Raw genomic sequence first — 17945 nt, 5'->3', positions numbered from 1 at the left:
AGGTGAATGGAGGCGCAATGGTAAAAGGAATAGCACGCGCGCGGGAGAGTCTCGCTGTGTTTGTGTCTCCCAATCAGTGTGTATGTGTGTGTGTTTAAGGGATGAAAGTGTTTCACTGTGGTGGTGCTATGTTGGGGGGGGGGGGTGGTGCGCCGTAAGGACATGCGCGCTTCGCATCATCCTTTTGAGGCACTTTGAGCACTCACCATCATCGCGAGAGGGGCTCTCATTTTCACTGTTAATTGCAGGAAAGCGCAGGAAAACCCGTGCCGTGCCGTACCGTACGCCACTCACATCATCATCATCAGCCTATAGGGCTGGCGGCCGAGCCACGACTGGCGATTCGCGAGCTCGGTTTTATGGTCCGGTTTCTTCGCTTCGCTCGCAGTTGCAACCCGCGACGCGGTCTAGGCGTTTGATCCACAGACAGACACAGAGAGAGAGAGAGAGAGTGTGTGTTGAGGTGGAGTCGCAACAGAAAAAAACGGATGCAGAAATAGCAGCAGCAGCAGCAGAAGCAGCAGAAGTAGCGCCCCAAAGACTAGTGCAGACTAGGGGGCGCTACCGCCAACAAGCAGGAGAGCAGCGACGTGGTTTGTGGTGCGATTGGCGGTGGTCTACTCAGTAGGCGGAAGGTGTGAATTTTGTGATTGGAAATGGCTTAGATTTGTGTTGCCAACAGCCATAGCAAGCACACCAGGGTAAGCAACTAGACCTCCGTGACAACTAAATCGTGCGATGCAGCCATCAGTGGTTGCTACGACGATGGGACGAAACTGGTTTGACTGCGGAGTGTGTGTTATGTGGAGGATGTTGTGCCAAATGTGGGACCAATGGAAGAAAAGAAACAGTAATCGGTGATAATCAAGTTACCTTTCCCTGCCAAAAAAAAAAACCACGGGAACGGGAAAATTGTGTGGAAAACTCGTGCAAAAGTTAAAAACCATTTTAAGCCTGCTCTGCTCCCGGTACCGCAACACACTTTTCTGTACGGCGTACGAGCGGTACGGTTCGGGTTCTCGATCGATTTTTCCTGCCACCATTTTCCGCCTTTTTTTCCCTATTTGTTACTCGCACAAGGATGGCGCTGCCGGGGGGGGGGGGGGGGGGGGGGGGTACATGGGAACGGTCGCTCACTCGCTGCGTGCGCCCTTTCTGCAGCTGTGCAAACGCCGTGGATGTGTGGAGTTTTTTTTGTTAGTGTGGAAATCAATGCAAGACGCTAGAAGGGGGTCGGAAACTTTAAACAGTGGTGAGAAAGCCTGGGAAAAATGTAGGAAAATGCGATTTTTGGGCGACGGAGACGAGTACGACAGGGAGCCTTTTCAGCGACAGTTCACCTTCGCCAAAAAAGAGCGGATCCTGCGTGCAATCAAAGTCCAGCGGGAGCTAGTATATGGCTGCTAGTACTATGGCGCGCGCGTGTGTTTCGCTGTGTGAGTGGCTGTGTGCGCGGTTGTGTGCAGCATCGTCCTTCTGTGCTTGTGTTTGTATTTTGTGGAGTTGTCTCTGCTAGGATGCAGCCAACACTATCCGGAGCAGGGCCTGAAAATAAGAAGGATTTTTCCAGGATTGAGATGACAGCAGCAGCGTCCAAAATCCCGATGGAAGAAGATAAAGAACACACAGCGCTGCCCCAGGTTGACTCCATTCTGCACAGGTGAGTTCCTCCATTTTAGTTAAATTCGTGGAATCCTTTTTCCTTTACTTGTTTCCAGAGAGAGAGCGTTGTGAGAGAGTAAGTTGTGAGTCACAACCCAAGAGAGCGTTTAGTAGAAGCTGAGAGAGAGAGAAAGCGTACGGGTAGATCCCGTAATGTCCTATGTCAACTTTGACTATCGCATCCTTCCAAAGAAGGATTCTAAGGAAGGGTTCTAAAGGAAGCAAAATGGGTGTTAGCGTGAAAGACTTGATTCAAAAATGAAACGAAAATTAAGCAATTAAATTGCACTTGCTTCACCCCGCCACGAAACGACGAGGAGATGATCAAAGTAACCCCCAAAAAATGGTAGCGGCTGCTCTCTCGACTCACACGAAGCATTTCCCGCCTACTACGGATCGCATCGCCAGTCCATTTCATTACGGAAAACTCATCTGGAAACCTCTTTTGAACCTTAGGATGCTTTGCGCTCCGCAAAATTCCGGCGCGATTTCCGCCCCATGCGGTCACGCGACCTCCCCAAAAATCCGCCATTCCAGCGTGATTTATACCGTACCTACGGTGAGACCACAGACTCGCGAGCAAAATGGCAAAAAGAGAGAGCGAGAGAGAGAGAGCCTGCTACGAAAAGGATTCATCTCCCCGACACAGACACCATAACGACGATACACGCCGCACGAGACCGCCATTGCCGAACTGATTAACAGCAAACGGGTGCGTGCGTGTGTATGTGTGTCACATTACCTCCCACTCCGCCCCCCCCCCCCAAAAGAAGGCTGTGCGTATGCGTGTGCCGTGTGTCTGATGTTGGGCTCGAAGCAATCGGAAGGACTCACCTCTCCGAGGACTCGTCGCGCACTCTCTGCGCGCTGCTGCTGGCGCTCATGGCCGCACCGGTGGGGGAGTGGGCGGAAGTGGGGGAGGTTCCGAGGAAACGACGAATGACAAATTGACGAACGGAATGAGAGGGACCGTCGAGCCGAGCCAAGAGATCGACGGTGCCGATCGACCGAAACGAAATCGGAACGAAAACTCATTAAAATTATTGAGCAGAACCCTAGCGCCACCCCACCGCGGTGCGTATCCCGTTCCACCTTTCTCTCTCACACTCTCTCGCTCTCTCTCGCTCTCTCTCTGGTCAGGCCTCTGGTCCGGTTCGTTGCGCTGAAATCGAATAAAAATCGAAATTGTCAATTCGATTCACATCGTAAAGGAGCAACCAACCCCGCGGTGGCTTGGAGAGTGGGAGATCAGGAAATGCTAGCCGAGATGGACGTGATTTGGCGGCTCCCATGTTGTTATAGTGGGCGTAAGACTGGACATAAGGATACGGATGGCACATTTTGACCATCCGTCACCATTCAACGTTGGATGAATTTCGGTTTTTCGGTCAACCTAGAGGGACAGCCGTTGCGATCCGAGGGCCGAGAGCCAAGGAATGTGCGGCATGCGAAGGATTAACAAACAAAAAATGTAATAACATATCCCCATTTGGACCGGTGGCCTAGTCGTGGTGAGACTAAATGCCTTCGGATGTGCATCTTTTTTGTAGGCGACGCCGTAGATAGTTTCGCCCGCCTTCCAGGATGGCAGATTACGTTGTAAGCCTCCTGTTTTTGGGTAGTACACATTATTTAGGCCACCAGCGCCTACAATAAGTGGCTCGCTCTCTCTTGCGCGCGCTCTCGGTCCTGGTGGTGGTACGCCACTGGTTAAATCCCCAATAAACATTCATAATTCATTGCCCTGCTCTAGGGCCCGCGGACTAATAGTAGTAGTAGCTGTAGTAGCAGTATAAGAACCGGGCCATAGCGCCTAGCAGTGAGTAGTGGTGGATGGAACTGGGGTGGCATCCCAGGACATGAAGATAAATGGAGTCGCCTACGGGCAATTTCGTGGAGCAGCAGCAAGCGATTGAGTGGCAAAGGGCGACGAGCGGCTCGCGTTCGTACTGTCGCCGGGCGCGTGCAGGCTCTCATTTCCATGGTTTCCTGCGTTGATGTTTGTGCGGCTGCTATAGGTGTCCGTCGTATCGTGTGTTGTTGGGTTCAAGAGATTCACAGCAGCAAGCAGTGTGCTTTGATGAAATGCGTTCGTATCAGCTAGCTTGTCATTATTTGAATGAAATTTTCTATAATTGATTGATGAGTACACTAATAGAAGGTGTCATGTGACGGTGACGGTGAAATTCTTCCGTCATGGCTCACTGAGTTCACCTATTATTATTCCCCGTTGGAACAGGTTACCTTTTCCAGCTAAAGGGGCAATCAAAACCCTGACTGTGCATTAAATTCAATTTGCATCTAGCCGATATCGACGCATCGAGCTATAAAGAATATTTAACGCCCCAGCTGCTCGTTCACATGATCAACCCACTCACTCGCTGGTGGAAGTCAAGATTATTCTGAAAGTATTCTCGGTACCGCCCCTGGTGCACGGTGTAACGTTTCCCGGTATTGGATTCCAGTACAAGCACAGAAAGTTAAAAGCATAATGCTCTGTGCCCATGCTGTGTGTGCGATCATCGTGCGGGCGCGCGCGCACGCTTGTGTACTGCACCTACAGTGATTTGGAGTCAAGTTTCCAGATACGAAAGTCCAACTCCTACGCTCCTAGCAGGCAACGCAGGCAGCAGGCATTCAAAACTTTAGCGAGCAACGACCCACTACCGAAAGGAGCTACCTACAGAGCAGGGGAGCATTGAGCGTGAATCGTCGACTGGTTTACCATGAATGGACTGCTCCACCTTTCCAGCCAGCCAGCCTGCACGTGGGCGCAACGTTGAAATCGGAAAAGTGTAACTACTACTGATGCTCGGTTGCTAACCGGGGAAAGGTTCTCCTTCACCAGCTCTGCGAATATGCGGGAGGGGTATTACACTGTATTCAGCTGGATTTAATTACCGTGAGACGCCCTCGAAGATACACCCTGGCCTGGCGCCAGATTTTGGTGCGAGATCACGGCGAATCCGGGTGCGGCTTAGTGCCATGGACACCATGTGCTGCTGGTGGTGCTTCTGGTGCTGGTGCTGCGGTTTGCAGCAGCAGCAGCAGTGCATGAACTCGCCTCTGCCTCTACTCGATACTCTCTAATTATGACGCTCGCCGGTGAGCACAACGAAAACACGAAACCCTACTTGACATTCAAGCCCAACATGACAGCGAAACTCTTGTCGTAATGAGGCATGAAACAAAGGGTTGCTTGGATCTTGGTTGCTGTCTAGTTGGAAATCACTCGCCTCCTGCCAGGCGTCCTTGGTTTGGTCTCCCCTCTCCAGTACAAGATATGATTTGTTTCCTACACTTTCCAGAGCCATATTGCTCCAATTCTGTGCGATTCACAGCGGGTGATGGTGCTTCGAAAAGAAATAGTTTCTCAAGCACCTGCACAGAAGTTTTGTGCTGCTGCTTCAAACGCGAGGTGCGCACTCTTTGTGCCTCCACAATAACACTTTCGTTTCGTTGCCAGTGCTTTTCCATTGCGGCCCGAGCAATTTATGCTTCTATATTTGCATTTGTGCTAAGGACCCCGGGCCCGTGGTGTCGTGGTCACCAGTTGTTGTTTCGGACAGGCGGACACTCGCACACCTTGCATTCATGCCTTGCCTTGCTGCAAACACCCTCTTGAGGTCTCGTGGTTTCCTGGAAGCGCTCTCTTTCTCTAGTGGAGCCGTTCACTGTTCCACAGTTTCTCGTACTCCAGCCACCATAATTGACCTTCAAAAGCAGCGCTTTGGCGCAAGGAACACCAAGGAACACCAAGGGCGACCGCAAACCACCACGCGAGCGCCGCGAGCAAGGTCTACTTGAGTGCGGTCACTTCAAAACATCGGAAACGGAAAAGTACTTCACTGTTGGGCTCGCCAACGCCAACAACAGCACCAACAAAAACTGAAACGGCGAAAAACATCGTCGAGGGGGGGAGGGAGTCATGTTAAATTATGATATTTCCAGCAAATTTCCACAGTTGCCGCCACAACACGCGCAGAACACGCGCGGCAACGCGCGGGGGCGGACCATTAGCTCTCATAATTCGGTGATAGACTGTGGCCGATCGCAAAGGCCACACGGTAGGATGATAAATTTTCATCAAACTTTTCGTCCCACCACCACCAAGCCACACGAAACAAGCTCACCAGAGATCCACATCACATTACCGCCGTCCTGTCCTTTCCTTTCTGTGTCGTTGTTTCTTCGTTGAACGGAAGCACGGAACCGGAAAAGCGAACTAGAAAACTTGTGACACACAAAATACGACACAAAAAGATGGTGGTGCGTCGAGGGAGGGAGGGAAGGAGGGAGGAGGATGAAACGGAAGGGCGGTACAATTAGGGAGCATCATGAGAAATCCTTATCGCCTGCAATCGAGAAGGTTTCGTTCTTTTTTTTTTGTTGTTCGCCACCGAGAAAGAAAGAAGAGAAGAAAAACAACTGGCCGGGGGCAGGGGAGGGACACGAAAAAAAAGCGATGAAGAAAATGGAGCTCTAACTCCTGCCAAGATGCTCTCCACCATCGTGACAATGGGCCCTGGCTCGGGGAAAGGGGATGGAGAGCGAGTATACCAATCGAAACTTTTCCATTTCCACTGCCCAGCACACCAGGCCAGGGCAGGCCAGGTGTAGCCGATGCTCTAAATAAGTTGTGACGCCCAATGGCGGCTGGCGGGCTGGCTGGCCGTCACAAACAATTACCCAAGCATTACACCGAACCGACCGAGCGGATCCAGTACCTGCACACACGTCGTCGTGTGCTTGTGCTTCGAGGAAGCTTTTGCTGGAAAATTTATCCTTCTTCTCCTCCTCCTCCTTCTTTTCATTCAGTTCTGTAAAGTGAAAAGAACTACGGTGATGGAGAACGCGGGAGAAGAGTTCATGGTGGATTCATGGATTTCTCGTCCGCCATTTCGGAGCCGCTTCCTATTGTTTCAATGCCGGGCGGATGAAGTTGAAGGGTAGCTGCAAAAGCAGCATCACGAGCAGCAGGTGCATTTACTGCACGAGAAGAATGCATTAGAAAAGATGCGCCGATTCGCAGACAGGTGAAACGAGAGAGAGAGAGAGGGAAGAGCGGGGGTTATTCCACATATTTTGAGCTGCAACTGCAATAATTTTAATGATCCCCAATTAGTACTCGGGATCCGCCGCCGGTGCCGAGTCTATTTAGCGCGCAGCGCGACCATTGTGCTACGAGATTACTTCCGTTTTTGCCCTGGCCTACTAGACGCTTCACTTCACAGCCAGTGCCAGTGTTGCTACGCGGGCAGTTAGACCAAATATTTGTCGCTTCATTAGACGCATTAAAACATCAAACGTGAGCCGAGTGCTAATTGGACCAATTGGATCACATTATTAACTCTAAGCTTTTCTCTGTTTTTTCCCCCTTTTTGTCTAATTTCAGATCTTTGATAAGTCAACGCGCCTTCAGAAACAATTGATTGATTAGACTCTTCGGGAGAAGTCTCTTTGACTTTCGGACCGAGAAAGCAACCGATAAGTCAATGGCGGAAATCACTGCGCCACAAGCAAGCACACAAACAGCAGCAGCAGCAGCCCTGATGTTTTCCATTTAATCCGATAATGTTTTCACACGAACGACGAAATGGAATCCAAACCCAAACATCAACACAACTTCGACCAGAGATTGTTCCATGCCTTCCGGGGGCGTCTAATCCGATCCGGCGACCACCTGTCGTCGTCGCCGTCGTTGATGTCTTAATTTGGATTCGTCATTTGCCTCGCAGTTGCTTCGCGCCAGCTAATAAATTAACTCCGACGCCAACTCCGGTGGACAGCGGGGAAGCGAAAGTAAACAACAAACCGGCAAATTGGCCGACGGACTGGAAAGTGGAAAAATCCCCTGCCGGTTGGCCATATGCAAACGATGCAAATCGAGGAACCAATCCTCGAACGATGAAGGAGGCGGAGTAATTTTCCAATTTCCACGGAACTTAATTGAATTCGGCTGGTGACGCCGGTCGACGGACGATCGACGATCGGTGCGCGCGGGCGCGTAGGAAGCTACACCTTTACAGCAGAATTTGTGTCCTGCTGCCACTGTCTAGTCCGTGTAGCCCCTTAGGCTGACCACGAAACTCAGACACAAATAGATAGTGGAGCGTGGTGTGGAGAAGAAGCTGAAGATGAGATCGAGCTGCGAGTAGCGCAACGGTGGAAAATCAATTTTCCATGCAATTTATTTTAAATTTGTATGAGAACCTAACGCAACGCACCGACCGTAGGATCGTAAGCGATGAGAGCACTGTTGTGGTTGTGGTAGGCAGCCAGTCTGTCCTCGGCCCCGGTCTGGGCAGGTGGGGCGACTGATAGCACAGAGAGTGCGCACGCAAAACCAATTAGTGCCGGGCGTGCGTGCCTGCGTGACGTAGAACGTCCCCGCGCGTCTTGCTTTCCACGCATTCGTACGTGTTTTCGTAATTAATACCCTTTTTTCCGATTTTCCACGTGCGCTCCGTGCGCTGGCGAATATTTAATTACTGTGGCGTTGTTTTACTAATTTCTTTTTATCTCAACAAACAAACACGAGGGGGGTGACTGCCCACCACCACAACAACAACAACAACAGGAGCAGCAGCAGAAAACGCGAGCAAAACAAAAAAAAAACCGAAACGTAAAATCACGATTTACATGCTAATGTACAGGCAGTCGCGAAGCGTAAAATCGTAAAATTGAATTCTACTTCCCCGCACACGTGTTTGCGCTACAACACGCCTGCACTGCAAGGCTGACTGCTGCAGCAAGTAACAACGAGTACCACACGTACCTAGGCACCAGCACACAATAGCGACGCAAAGTTTGGAGAAAATGTGCCAAACTTTTGATTATAATTATGGCGAGTTGGCCGTTGGTGCTGTGTGGAATTGTGTTGTGAATGAACTTTTCCAATTGCTGCGAAAGTTGTGTGAACGAAATGTATTGGGCACTAACCACCTACTGGATCCCTTTTAGAATCTACCCCGAGGAAAGCTAGCAAAGCGCCATGGTTGCTACGATGGAATGCTGGTTATAATTGTGTATTTGTTCTCTATTTTTTAGGGCAAGGTGCACCCTTTCTGGTTGTTTGTTTGTGTTGGTGGAGCGAGTGTTACTTCTGGGCAAGTGTTTGGTGAATTAGAAACATAAATCCTGAAGTCGAATAGCGAGGAGTGGAACAGTGCTGATCGATCCGGCAATTTGGTGGAACTAACCGGCTGTACTAATTACTGTTGGAAGCGTGGTGTGTCTGTAGTGGTGCGCGTGTGTAAATCCCGGTCTAACCGTGTATCCAATCATGCTGCAACGGTCGCTTGCATCCGTTCGACAATGTCGTCGTCAGTTCGCAGGTGCAGTAGTGCTGATGACCGATGCCGATGGCGCACTAGAAGCTCTACCGTGAACTGGAGCACTCATCCGTTCGCAATGGCTGCAACGTCGGAAGTGACGTCCTGTGGCCCGGGCAGACCACCACCGCCAGCCGCAGGCCTGGCCGAGGAACGTCGCGCACACCGTAGACTGACGACGGGAGGATGGACACGGCTCGGCAGCGTTTGGCCATCGTTGGTCGGGATGCTGCTGCTAGCGCTGACGCTACTCACCGTGTCCATTGGTCCGGTGCAGGGAGAGAAAACGAAGACATGTAAGTAGCGAAGTGAAGCGACGACGACGCTTCAACGGAAGCTCAGATCCTTTTGATCTATTCTAATGATGGCAGGTATTGTGTGATCTCCCGGAAGCTGGCTAAAATGGAGCTTTTAATTGGAAATTAATCTTCCGCCCCCTGGCACCAAGAGCGATGGTGGCACGGGATTCCGTGTTCCGTCCGTGTCCGTTCATTGGATACCGACCGGTTGTGTTCTCTAATTTGTCGGAAGAGTCGACTGTTCAATGCTTCCAACGGAACCCATTAAGCTTGTTGAGATTGAAGCGGGGATTTCCCGGGGTTCTGGGATAAACCAATGTGCCTAACCTTATCTCTAGCACGTGGCTTTATCTCTAATACCGGAGCCACCTGTGTTCCGGTGAGTAGTTTTGAAGAATCAAGTCTCCAAGCAAACTTCAGCTTTCCAGCGTTTGGGCAAACATTCCATCCCTAACCCCCTCTACGCTGCTGACAACCTGGTGGCCATCTGTTTGAGTTCTCACACAGCACCCCAGACACACGGACAGTTTCTCAGTGGTGAAAAAGCATCCAAAAAAAAAAAGCCCCCCAAGGACGGGGATTCTTCCCAAATTGCATTTCTGTAATCATCCTTCTTCCCACCTTTGGCCGGATCTCTCCTCCGCTCCCTTACATCCGACTAGCCTTTCGCTCCGGAAACACGCAAAATCCATTCAATTCTCGATTCATCTTTTCCTCCCGCTTGTCCGTTTGCTTTCGTCCTCCACGTAGCGACGTTCCACTCGACACGTTTGACTTCCGGTGAGGCGGTGGCGGCGGCGGCGGCGGCGGGAGACCCGGAAAACCGGACAACAAACGAGAGGGGCTGGCGCCTGTTTTCCTCCCTTTACCTGGGTGCGCGAACACACTAGTACATCGATTACCAGCCGCAGCTTGTTGAGGTTCGCCTCAAATCGTCATCATTAGTGTTATTAGTGTTGCCATTAGACTGCTCCGTCGCTCTATGTGTGATGCAGTGGCGTGGTGTGCTGGGCACCGAGGACATGCCAAGCGTTTCGTGTCACGGGCCAATAAAACATACATAATGCTACACAAACAGTGCGGCGCACGCCGGCGCGCCACTCGCCTGCTCGGATAGCGTTGTGTAGAACAAGTGAACAACAAGCCGTCCCCGTCCATCCGCTCGCCCGAAAGCCCGCCCGACCGCCCGGAGGAGTCGGTCAGGTTCGCGCAGTGGCTGAGATGGTTCGTGGCGTCGCGTGGAAATTGGGCGGTGGCGTCCGTTGTCGTCATGGGCGCGACCAAGAACCAAGCCCTGGACGTTGAAAGTTACCGTTTTGGCATCAGATAGCCATTTGGCGCATTTGATTGGCTTTCGAATCTGAATCTTTTGGGACGTTTGTGGGATTGGGAGGGTAAAAAAAACGTCTAAAACTTTTTGATGTCTTTTTCAAGTGACTTGTGTCAATTTGAAAACTATTCACAAGTAACATATCTGCCGATGACTACTAGATACACGAATATGACTACTAGACCGAGTCACACAGGACGATTGACGTATCCAATTCATTTCTTCACAAGCGATCCCTCGAGCTCACTCAAACCACAAAATAGAACCTAAACAAGGGTTAAAGCACATCCAACGACCCGACGACTGTAACTAACCTCAAAACTACTTACTTGTAATTTGAATTTTATACCAATCATCATACGAGTCGGCCGTCATCATCCGAACGTAACTCCGGAACACATGCCCGTCGGAAGTGCTCACGGGGGTTGTTTCGGATCACTCCGAAACCAGAAAGCAGCCCCGGCCACGCGGGGTCGGGTCAGTGAAGTTAATTTTTAAACGCCCTTCACCCCCTGAACTGGTCAACCATTGAATTACCAGCGTCCAGCGAACCGGCAGCGTCCGGGGAGGCAAAAAAGGGATCCAGAGGCTTCCGGTTACTTCTAGGGATTGCTGGTGCTGCTAGTGATGGTGGCCGTAATTGAATGTTGTGTGTATTTAATTAGCATTCCGAGCCGGATGTGGGTGGATGTGCGAAATAAAGAGGGACAACAACAGAAGAAAGGAAGAAGAAGAAAAAAACCTAAAAACCAGCTCAATTGGTCCGCGTGGCTCGAACAGCAGTTCCGGAGTCGCAGTTGTGGCGCCATTTGCGTGTCGTAAACTTGTTACCGAGCTTTGCTCTCGCTCTCTCTTTCTTTGGTTTTCTTTCACCGTACCATACTTAAGTACAACCTGCCAGCCAGCAGCAGCACTACCAGCAAGACCAGACCGGACTTTATTGAGCCAGCAATCATTCATTTGCCGGCGCTAGTCAGGCTCCACTCAAGCCACCAGGATCGAGCGATGTAATCTCAATTAATGGTCGCCTCTTGTGCGCCGATGTTTGCGACCACAGACCACCTTTTGCGATGCATAAAAACCCCGCTCGAAACGACCAAACCAAAGTGGATATTGTCCGAAATCACCGATTAGCTGCTGTGCTGCGCAACAGTGCGCCGCCAGTAATTGAGGAGCGCGCTTCGTGATAACATTACGAAATATTATCTACCGGCGTAACGAGACGATGGAGAGCTCGGTCGTCGTCGTGTGACTAGCCACCATTTGCTTACTTGTTGATTTGTCAAGCTTCATTTATTGAGATGCTTTTATTTGTTTATACACTGGCGCACTAAATCACGGGCACAGGGCACACACTGCAGTCCTTCTCCAGTCAGTTGAGGGGTGGTACTCTCCGCCGTTTGCTGACGCAAAGTGGTAATAAAGTGGCATGATGGATGCGTTAGTTTCAATCAGGCAGGTCACGTATCGGAGCAGCCGTCTAATTGCCTTCTGCTGCCGGAATGATAATCTTACCAGGCGGCTACGATACCGAGCGTCGAGTGTCGTCCTGTGCGCTTAGGACTAGACTTCGATCAGCTGCTACCGGTATTCCAGTACCCCTGAGCTTACGGAAGACCCGTCCAACGACATCCACCAATTGCGTTTGCCAATCAATATCATCCGGTGCTTCTCGGCTCGGGAGTGGAGTGAGCCTTGGGCTTGGCCTTACCTTGTTGATGGTTCCGCTCACATGTGGAATCACTTCAGGTGTGCACGTGGATGGCCGAAAGTAGAAACTTTTGCCCCGAACAAAAGCTCCCTCCACCCCCGGGGGGCCTGAGTTGTTTGTTGGCTATCGTATGTGGCTTCGCTGGCTTCGATACACTAGCTCGGTTCCCTGGCCGCAAGTAGATAGCTTCCTGTCTCGGTTCCGGAAACGCCTCGATGTTCCTCACCCCTTCTAGAAGCACACGGACACGGACACATACACAACAGTGTTTTGTTTGTTTGTCGTTTGTATGCTACTCCCAGTGGTGCTTCTTCTTTTTCTTCTTTTGTGCGCGCCTTGTGCTGTGCAGCACAATGGAAAACAAATAGCAAAAAGTAGAAAACACAGCCACAGCAGCAGCAGCAGCAGCTGGCTGGTGGTGGTTGTGATGCTGCTGCCGGTCCACCCTAGAGACAGGGAGCTAAAGGCGCACCCGGGGACTGAAACCGGAAACATGTGTGATCTTTCCGGAAGAGTCATTAAACGGATGAGGACGGTAGCAGCAGCAGCAGCAGCAGCGTTGTGTGAGGTGGAGTCTCGTACACTCTGTACGGTGTACTTGTGCAGCAGCTGTGGCCCTCACCACCTCTCCACTGGACCAGAGGATGGGATACAAGAAGCTTTTATTGTCCGAAAGGACCCAAATGGGTATTCGTACGCGCGCGCTCGCTCTGCTCCTGGAATGCTACTGCTCGATGGATCCTTGGTCTTCGCAGAGGCACCGAACCTTCTAAGCTTCACCACCAACAAAGGGAGGTAAAGAGTCTAGGTAAACAGACGAATTAATGTTATTCCTCTGTTGTGTGACCATAGCTTCTCCTGACATTGGACCTCTCTCTCTCTCTGTGCGTGCGTTTCGTTCAGACAGATTGCTTGATTCGATCAGTACAATGATGTGCCGACGACGGACATCCTCGTACATCCAAGTAGCACTCGAGCAACGACTTGAGCGAGCTGCTTGAGCGAGCGAGTACTGAACATCGAGAGCGCAGCCCAGAGGCTACTTTGTGAGTGAGGAAATAAAAAACAAAACCTCATGAAGGTGACACTAACGCCTCACGCCTTGCCTTAGGAGAGAGATAATTCATTGATGAGGAAAATAATTTCATTTTCAAACTCTCCTCCCGATCCCGATCGGTGGCCCGGGTCCAAATTCAGCGAGCCTGGTGCCCCAGTCAGATGCAAATTTGCCGCACCGATGGATGGAATCGAACGCCAATGGGGAAGGTCGAAGGACGGGGAGTGGAGGTAGCTGAATGACTTGCAGCTGATGAGCATCAGCGCGCACAAGACGCGCAAAGACATTTCTTTGGACAGTTTCTTTTCGGGGTGTGGGTGCTGCAGTGCATCCAGCAGCGCTTCCAGTCGGACTTTCGAGACCACAATCAGCGCCAATGTGCTACTCTGTGCCAGCGCTTGGCAAATGTTCGTTCATTTGCATATAAATTAGATAAGAACGGGGTGCAATTTTCTTGCACCCGGTGCAATTTCTAAATCTCTCTCTCTCTCTCGCTCTTGCCCTCTCTGTTTTCGTAGCATCGGCATTCAATTTATCCAGCCAGCTATTCCTTTCCTCTCGGTTCAGGTAGCGTTTGATGCCCCCTTCCCGTCCCATTGGCATCGAGTTCGAGAAAGATTCATCAATACTAACGAGCCCGCATTCGTTTCGCAAGCGCTCGAAGCGCTGATAACCCGATTGTTGAAGGAGAGTGTTAGTGGAGTCCTTGCCAGTGACTGGTAAAGTTTATTCGAAAAATAGTAGCGCACAGCACAAACGTTAAGGCGTACAAGCGATTCTAACGTGAACAAAGCCGGCTCCTGCTCCGTTTGAGACCTAAAACTCTTTCGCCTTCACCTCGACGATCGGTGGCGGAAAGATGGCGTTCGATTCGCGACGCTTCACCCGCAACATGCGCAGTATGGTGAACGGCCGAATCGAGCAGAAGTAGAACAGTTCGGCCAAACTCAGCAAACTGACGCCCATGAAAAGCCCCAGCAAACCACCACAGTTGGCCAGGAAATCGGTCAACCCGTACAGTTCGCTCCGTTTCGAGGTGATAAACTGCGCCTCCTTGAAGTAGATGGTAAGCCGTGCGAACTGTGCCCCCGGTTCGTCGTCCAACGGTGTCCGGTAGGCCGCAAACAAACTCTTCCAGTCCAGATCCGCCTGCGATATCTCGGCATCGTACTGGATCGAGGTACACGCGGGCAAACAGTTACAGCGTGCGCGGAAATTGCGCGTTTTGTTCACCATATACTTTACGTCCTCTTCCAGCAGCTCGTCTTCGGCCTCGTTGTAGCAGTCGATCATGCTGGCCCCGCACACGTCCGTCAGGTTGTCACGCATCATCGAGAACTTGACGCAACCGCACTTGTGCAGCGTGTAGTTGGTGTTGCACTCCATTTCGCAGTTCTGTTGCGTGTACACCTTGAAGAAGCGCAGGTAGCGCTCGTGGTTGAAGAAACACTGACGACTGGAAGAAGGGAGAAAGAGATTGACAGTAGAAGGCTTGTCGATCGAAGTGACCTTTGCGCTCACCCTTCCGGAGTATAGTCACGCAGTCCATCGGACGTGGTAATCATTTGTGGTTTGACGGAAATGATCACCTCCTGATGGAGCGGTACGCGGTAGTACTGCTTCGACACTTGTGGAAACTCGCTCGATGGGTGAAGTAGAATCTTGAAACCCTGTACTGGACCCTAGAACGAAGAGGTATGCGATTCGAATGAGATGTTCACGCGTCGCGGAGACTCACCATTTAGCATCGCCGTACCCTACAGATAAAGTCCGTGTCATGTTTGTATAGGTTCAGTAGAATGTACAGTCCCGCTCGTGCCCCTGCCCCCAGAACACGCTCCGGATATGTATCCATGTCCGTGTTCTCGGAATACCCGTTTTCCAGCGACCACAACGGTGCCTGCCGCTTCTCCGAGATGTACTCGTAGTCGCTGTGCAGTTTATCGACCCGCAGCATCTCACCGGCCGACAGTGAGTTGAAAGTGAAGCAGATACCTTCGTTCGTGATGGTTTCGGTGAAGTGATCCGTACAGAGGCCCGGTGTTCTACGCCAGCGGCAGAAGAACAGCGCTTTCTCGAGTGGCATCGAAACATTCCGCAGCCAATCCACCACGTTCGGATCGGTCGTTTGGTTCAGCGGAACGTCACGCAGAATGTGGGAATCACAAACCTGTGCCAGCGCCCGGATCCGGTCAAACCTATGTTGGAAGTGTTGGAAAGCGGGTTAGCAGAACTGATCAAACTTAACGTGCAACACCCAGTACACCGAATCACAGCACAGAATGCACAACACATGGACACGGGAACACACAGGGGACCACATTCCGAGCGAGGCAATTACGTTTCGTCGTCCATCTCCGCCCGGTACGTTTCGTTAATCTGCGAGTACACCTCGGTAAAGTTGATGTACTGGCTGAGGGCTTTGGTTTCCGGGCAGATGGTAACGGCGGGGAACGGGATCTGCCAGACCGGGGTCGACTTCTCGGCGAAGCTCACTATCACCGGCGTTTGGTCCCATTTGCGGTAGATGTTCTGTATCAGCCGGCTGCACCCGTACACCGACAGCAGGAACGTAGCGATCCACCAGATCCTGCAAGACACCACCACCAGCAGCAGGTGATTCCGGAAATTAATCACCAGCATGGCCGGAATCTCCATGGTCGAAGTCTCTTACTTCTCGAACAGTGTGCGCCGCTTGCAGCCAAAGTACTTGACACCGTGCACCGTACTGTTGGAGCAGTACTCGAGGAAGAGACTCTTGATGCCGCGCCGAAAGTTCCGCTTGTCCCACGCGTTGATCGCCTTCAGCTCGAAGTTGCTCACCGAGCGCGAATCCATGGTCGTGCCGACCCCTGTGCTCGCCCGATGGCCAACGTCAAACAAAGTCGCAACTACTATCTGACGGACGCTTTTATAGCGGCCCTGTCGCTACAGGTGCGTGCTGACACACGGAGGTGTCACCGCCCGTATTCCCTTTAGGTTTGGCACACCAAGATAACACACCCAGTCCCAGACCCCGCCAGGTGAGGGCTGAGAGGCAGGGAGAACGAATTTGAATTCGGGGTTACCCGGCTAGGAACCAAGGATGGTTCGGTAGCTCGGGGAACGCCCCGGTTAGGGCTGAGCTGTGCGCTGACACCACAAAAACCGCATGGGACCCGCGAGCGGTTCCGCAGCGGTTTCCACGAACCGCGCACACCAGGGCGTGTACCTTGGGTTCTGCTGCTGCTGCTCCTGCAGCTTGGTTGTTGCTACTACTACTATCAGCTACTATCTTCTACTGTACCACCTGCTGACACAGGCTACCACCAGAGGGCGCATATTCATTGCGCGAGCGCTGGTGGCACCGAGGGTAGCTGCAATGCAATTAGTTTTCGTTCGCTCCTCCTCCTCCTCCTCCTGGGGGGCTCAGTAGGCGACGGCATATTTCATCACCATTTAAATGGCGTCACATTTTAATGGCCATACATCAAAATCGCCGGACGTTGCTATGCCGCTTTTATTGGCTTTTTTATGTTCCGCTCTCTCCCTCCTTCTTTCTCTCTCTGTATGGCTGCGGAAATGAACCGGCCCTCTGGGGAGGAAGAAAATCAAAAAGCCGGTGAACCGAAATGTGAGGTTATGTTTCCGGGACCTCCACTCCACACCAATGAGAGGAGCACCGCAGCGTGAGTTGTGTGCCCGTTTCGGGGGCGCCATTTTACGCTTTGTTTAGACTGTTACCGTCGCGCACACAATCACAAGCGTACGCACGCGAATATATATTATATCACCACACTGCCGCGCTTGTTACCTTCTTCGCACACAATTAATCATCTCGATTTCGGCTCCAGGCTCTCTATGCTTGACAGACAAGCCCGGTGCGTTGACAGCAGCAGCGCCAATGGCACCCTGAAGGTCCAAGCAACCTATGGCGCGACATTTCATATAAATCAACCGACACGATGATGGGATAACTGGTTGGAGAAGCTTCAGCTGTCCTCTGTGTCGGTACCGGGAAACCGCACCAAAAGGGAAAAAAAAGAAGGACAAGTGACACGGCGAACAAGCCTGATTCAATTGATTAACTGTTGGCACACGCATACTGATCTGCATCGAGCACAGCGTGCTAGACGCTGGAGGACGCTGATAAAATGATTTCTTTTCACGATATTACGACGCTTTACGACTCTTTGGAGAGCACACCGGGAAGGAAGGGGAATAGTGGGCTATCCGTCCCTTTTATGACTTGCTGGCTGGCCTATTGTGTGTTTTTTGGGAATTTTGGGAACACAACGGACCGACCACATGCGCATTTGTTTGACATCATACCAGGAGAATGAGCCCTATAGAAAGGACTCTAAAGAACGATTCAAAATAATGCAAAAAGGTTACCCATACTAACAACTTTTGGTCGGTTTGAGTACAAAAAAGGTGAAACTCTTTTTGACGAATCTCCGTAGGGAAGGTTCTAGCGTTCGTTACGCCATTGTACCAGAGGCTCCCAAGAAGAGTTTTCAGCACTTCTTCTGTTATTTTTTTTCTCACTCTCGCTTCTGTGAGGAAACCTGGC

The 17945-nt window shown here is 51.3% G+C and overlaps 2 protein-coding genes across 3 annotated transcripts in view; one reads left to right on the top strand and one right to left on the bottom strand.

The window, feature by feature from the left end:
* Positions 1-419: 419 nt before the first annotated feature.
* LOC126579246 (uncharacterized) overlaps positions 420-17945 on the top strand; it is a 52834-nt gene continuing 35308 nt past the window's right edge. Inside the window, exons 1-2 of one of the 2 annotated variants that reach the window (XM_050242659.1) lie at positions 420-593; positions 8713-9292. In XM_050242659.1, coding sequence (XP_050098616.1) covers positions 8980-9292 — 313 coding nt within the window. In that variant the 5' untranslated portion in view covers positions 420-593; positions 8713-8979. Of the gene's footprint in view, positions 702-8712; positions 9293-17945 lie in introns of both variants that reach the window. The other variant, XM_050242658.1, reaches the window with a different exon arrangement.
* LOC126579244 (pickpocket protein 28-like) lies at positions 14210-16231 on the bottom strand. The gene is made up of 5 exons (XM_050242655.1): positions 16068-16231; positions 15735-15983; positions 15150-15591; positions 14915-15075; positions 14210-14849 (listed from the first exon to the last, which is right to left on the bottom strand). Exons 1-5 carry the CDS (start codon positions 16229-16231, stop codon positions 14210-14212), a joined length of 1656 nt encoding a protein of 551 aa, XP_050098612.1.

Source organism: Anopheles aquasalis, chromosome 3 (assembly GCF_943734665.1).
Source record: "Anopheles aquasalis chromosome 3, idAnoAquaMG_Q_19, whole genome shotgun sequence".
Classification (NCBI taxonomy): Eukaryota; Metazoa; Arthropoda; class Insecta; order Diptera; family Culicidae; genus Anopheles; species Anopheles aquasalis.
Note: the sequence above shows the minus strand (reverse complement) of the source record. Positions and strands in the feature narration are given on the sequence as shown.

Coding starts and splice junctions, on each gene's coding strand:
- LOC126579244 (XM_050242655.1), bottom strand. CDS start 16,231: ATGGATTCGCGCTCGGTGAGCAACTTCGAGCTGAAGGCGATCAACGCG. Junction 15,592..15,734: donor GCGGAGATGGACGACGAAAC/GTAATTGCCTCG, acceptor CTTCCAACATAG/GTTTGACCGGATCCGGGCGC. Junction 14,850..14,914: donor CGTGACTATACTCCGGAAGG/GTGAGCGCAAAG, acceptor CCCTTCTTCCAG/TCGTCAGTGTTTCTTCAACC.